At 48.1% G+C, this 4,520-nt stretch overlaps 1 protein-coding gene across 1 annotated transcript; it reads right to left on the bottom strand.

The window, feature by feature from the left end:
• Positions 1-1,988: 1,988 nt before the first annotated feature.
• Positions 1,989-4,026, bottom strand: LOC119297756 (glycine-rich protein DOT1-like). The gene is made up of 8 exons (XM_037575417.1): positions 3,900-4,026; positions 3,699-3,809; positions 3,476-3,535; positions 3,307-3,372; positions 3,128-3,199; positions 2,846-2,989; positions 2,564-2,733; positions 1,989-2,279 (listed from the first exon to the last, which is right to left on the bottom strand). Exons 1-8 carry the CDS (start codon positions 3,962-3,964, stop codon positions 2,257-2,259), a joined length of 711 nt encoding a protein of 236 aa, XP_037431314.1. The 5' UTR covers positions 3,965-4,026; the 3' UTR covers positions 1,989-2,256.
• Positions 4,027-4,520: the final 494 nt, after the last annotated feature.

Here is a 4,520-nt window from a genome sequence, read left to right as displayed (position 1 = left end):
GCAATAGACGTGTCATCTGCTCATTGGATTGATTTTTCATTTCAATCTCATGTTGAGACAAAGTGCGAGTCTCCGCAATTTTATCGAGGTCATCAATAATAGTTGAAAAACATTGCTTTTCTTTTTTATACATATCACTCGTATGTTTCGCCCATCCAGTTAGGATCTACCTAGTGGCTCAAAGAAGTTCCATCTCTGGATTGGTGTGTGACCAATGGTGGGCCTCTCCCATACATTCTTAACTATATCCGCAAGGCCATCATGTTGGTAACCATCCCAATTCAAATTTTAATGGGCGGCGAGCTGCGGGAGGGCTAGCAGAATTAGACTCAAGATGATGGGTGCATGGTTTGAAAGTGTCTCAATACGCTCTAGGGCACGCACTGTTACCAGAGGAAATTTTAATTCCCATTCGGTATCCATGAGTACCCGGTCGAGTTTCTCGTATGTCGGCACCAAACGATTGTTGGCCCAAGTGAACATTCGCCCCGACATACTGGCTTCCCGTTGATTCAAATTATCAATCACAACATTGAATAACAAAGGCCAGTGATTGTCGAAACGGTCATTATTATTCTCTTCCTCGTACCCAAGGATATTGATGTCACCTCCAATAAGCATTGTGTGCGGGTTATCCTTAGCCAGGTTTACCAATTCCCGAAGGAAAACAGATTTATTATCATCTTGGGCAGCCCCATAGACCACAACTAGACTCCATGTAAAATTATCAGCTCTGTTTCGAAGATGGAATTTGATGTGAAATTCGCCAACCTGAAAAGCTAACAAGTCCATGGTTGCGGTCTGTATCCCAAGTAAGATTCCTCAGGACCGTCCATATGGAGGTAAATAGTGCCATGTGTAGTCGGAACCACCAGACAATGGTCAAAGACATGTGCACGGAAGTCACATTTATCTGCCTCGGAAATTTCCACGAAATTCAACCCATGCTCACGCACACAATCACTGACGTGTTTATGTTTAGCCAAGTGAATGATCCTTCCACGCCGCAACTGGTAGCCACTACTGTTGCTTCACTATGAATCACACTTGTCAAAAACTAATATTACAGAACAATTTTTACTCCAAAAGACATGCCTCATCCTAGTGGCAAAGATAGCACTTGTAATGTTTTCTCGGAAAAAAATGACAAGATATTTGGATTTTAAATGATGGCTAAATATTGTAGAACATCTGTGATGAACAAAATCTCATACCTTATTGCTTCCCTTAAATTCTTCTTCTTACATGTCAAAAATAATGCTGTACATAATTTCGCCACTGCAGGTGGGTGAAGTTCACCAAGTTCCTGACGGGCGCATCTATCCCATCAATCCTGAAGCACGCCGCGGTCATCGGGTAGGGCTTGCTGACGATAGAGCTGTCCTCCTTCGCCGTCTTTGGGCTGGCCATTGTGTGGTTCCTTCAGATGAACTCTGAGGACGAGGAGTACATCTCCTTCTGATGCGGTTCCTCGCTAGAGATAGGGATCATCAAATTGTGAATATCTACAGTACGATTTGGAGCATTGGTGTTTGAGCTTGTTTGTACCAGTGAAGTGAGGCATTCTCAGTTGCATGTAGAGTTATCCTCTTCGTGCAGTCGTGCTAGTACATGATGTTTGATGTTTTTGTGCAGGCTCTTGACCTCACTTGCATCACTCAGCTGTTTGCTATGGCATCACTGCATACTCTGCCTAGGTTTGGCCATTTTATTTTTTTTGTTTCCTCTGCCTGTGCCTCGAGTAGTCTCTAGTAGTAGTTGCCACGAGATAGGAGTAGAGGGTGAATGATATTTTACTACCTGCTAGCCTAGGCTAGGCTAGGATAGAGGCTAGGCTAGGTTGTAAGGAAGAGAATATGTCAGTGTGATTCTTTATCGGGCAAGATGTAAATTTATTGATATGAGGAAAGAAAAATGAATTCATTCATAAACTCTTGTAAATTTATTGACTAAGATAATGCAGATTTAACTCATTGACCAAGATAATAGACAGAAAAGCAATGCCTAAGAAATCAATATTTGACCATCATAGTTTAGCACTCGAGTAGCTCATGCTTGAAAATGAAAGATACCAGGGGGGGCATTATAGCACACATATGCTAGCCACGAATTTCTACGAATTCGAATGCAATAGAGCAAGCAAACATGTATTTGGAGGAAAAGAAAAAACAGAAGCCTCTTGGACACGAGGGCAGTGAGGCCACAAATTAAAGAGATGCATCCTCTTCTTCTTCCTTTTCTTCTTCTTGTTGTAGATCACTCCGCCTTGCCTTCTGCGGCTGCATTAAATGGGAGCACGAAAACTTTTTTTAGCACATGCTGCATCAATTCACACGAGGCAAATCGAATCTAAATTCTAGTCCTACTCGTACAAGACAAAGAGAGGGCATGGGCATGCATGCAAAGCCTGATCCAAACTAAACCAACAGAGGCATACTACCAGGCTAGTACTCTATATCCATATGCATTCAAGTCAACTACTAGTAGTATTATTACTAGCTACTCGAGAGAGGGCTCCACACAAACAGTACAGAGAGAGAGAAAGACGAAGGTTGGGACGCACCTTGGTCGGCCTTGAGGTCCTCTGCCACCTCCACGGCCGTGGCACCGATGACGGACTGCTTGATGCGTGGAGCCACGCCGATAGCGCACCCAAGCATGAGCATCCCGACCGCCGTCACCATGCGGTGCGTGCTCGTGACCAGATGAACTTTGGTATCAACATAGTTGGTACTGCAAAATAACATCAACGAGCCGTCAAGCACGAGAAAACTAACCATCTAATCTAACACTTGAGCTTAGTGAGAGAGCGCAAGAGGCATAGGAAAATGGCATGGAAAATTACCCGATTTCCTTCTTAAAGGCCCTGATCTCCTGAAAGATCTCGCGGTCCTTGGCGGCGCGAACGTTGTACTCGTCCCATATACCGCGGGTTGCCCCAAAAGCGTCCTTACGCAGCTGGGACACTCCGCCGCATCCACCACCATGGCTGCAATCATATATCATCGTCGATCGTAAGGTAAGGGGATGCAAAAACACGCGAGCGCAGAGGCCGGCCCATACGGTAGCGCGCTCGGCGACGAGGAAGCACGAAAAGACGAAAGATGCATGGGCTCTTAGTTCTTACCCGTTGCCAGAGCCGGTGACCGCGCCGCCGCCGCCTCCGTTGGCTGGAGCCCCGCCTCCGGTCGCTTGCCCCCTGCAACGGTCCATCGCACGACAAGGGGTCAGTCTTTCTGTGAAATCATCGAGAAGTTGCATATCGAGAAGAAGAAGAACAAGAAGAAGAGAAGAAGAAGATCTTACCCGCCGGAGTTCGCCGCCGTCCTTCCGCCGCCGTTGGCCGGAGCACCGTCTCCGCTCGCTCCACCCCTGCAATGGTCGGTCGCGACAAAAGAGTCAGTCTTTGCGCCAAAAGTTGCATCAAGAAGAAGAAAAGAAAAGAAAAACATGGAGGACGAGGGCCGGATCTAACCCGCCGTTCGCCGCCCCTCGTCCATTCGCTAGCCCGCCGCCGTTCGTCTTCGTCGGACCCCTGCATGCATGGAGATAAATATCAGAACTTTCACCATAGGGCTGGGGGATCGACGAGAATCGACGGGATCAAGGAAAAGCCACGCCATCGAAAAGTTGCATCGCGAAGAAGAACAGGAAGAAGAAGAAGAAGAAGAAGAAGAAGGAGGAAGAGGAGATCTTACCTGCTGGAGTTTGCGGCGGTCCCGCCGGTCGTCGCACCGCGGCCGGTGGCCGAAGCCTCGCTGACGGTGGTTGGGCCCGTCGAGAACCTTCGCGCGCCGCGCCCGCGCTCCCTGGAACAGAAGCACAAGACGGAGGAGTGAGAAAAGGGCACGGGGAGGGAAGAAGCGACGGGAGGAGGAGGAGGACAGGTTGGTGATTACCCGAGCAAGCCGCGGCGGATGGCGCCGGAGAGGAGGTGGGAGCGGGCGCGGAGGAGGACGGCCATCTCGTTCTCGTCGCTGAAGAAGGGAGGAGGGTGGCGGCGTGGAGAGGGAGGAAGAAAGGAGGAGGTGGTGTGGTGTGTGTGGAGGGATGGAGGCTCTTGTCTTATAGCCCGTGTGCCTCTCCGTCTCCGCGCGGCCTCCAAATAGAGCTTTTTTTCCAAAGGAAAATTGAACCCGTGGACGGAATCTCTTTCCAAGTTATATTAGGTAAACAAGAACTATGGCTTTATGAACTGATGAAACAAAGGCGGCATGCTTTTCTATCTCTTCGCTGATCTCTCTGACACTTTGCAACGGACCCAAAGACCGGTCGCTTCTTCGTCGCGCCTTAAAATTTGAAATCCCGCCATAAACCCTTTTTCCTTTTGAGAATTTGTCCCGCCACAGCTCCGAGTGAAATTCCGATAGAATGTGGTTGTGGTACGTGTGATGCGTGTCCTACCCGTTCCAATGATCGTCCAGTGCACTTATTTTTAGTATTTTCTTAGATAGATTATAGATAGAACAGCATATGCTCAACCAAGTGTTTGTTTGAATGCGTGTCCTACTCAAACGCAC

Source organism: Triticum dicoccoides, chromosome 5A (assembly GCF_002162155.2).
Source record: "Triticum dicoccoides isolate Atlit2015 ecotype Zavitan chromosome 5A, WEW_v2.0, whole genome shotgun sequence".
Taxonomy (NCBI): domain Eukaryota; kingdom Viridiplantae; phylum Streptophyta; class Magnoliopsida; order Poales; family Poaceae; genus Triticum; species Triticum dicoccoides.
This window is presented reverse-complemented; position numbering and strand designations above follow the sequence as displayed.

Coding starts and splice junctions, on each gene's coding strand:
- LOC119297756 (XM_037575417.1), bottom strand. CDS start 3,964: ATGGCCGTCCTCCTCCGCGCCCGCTCCCACCTCCTCTCCGGCGCCATC. Junction 2,990..3,127: donor GTCACCGGCTCTGGCAACGG/GTAAGAACTAAG, acceptor ATATGATTGCAG/CCATGGTGGTGGATGCGGCG. Junction 2,280..2,563: donor GGACCTCAAGGCCGACCAAG/GTGCGTCCCAAC, acceptor CATTTAATGCAG/CCGCAGAAGGCAAGGCGGAG.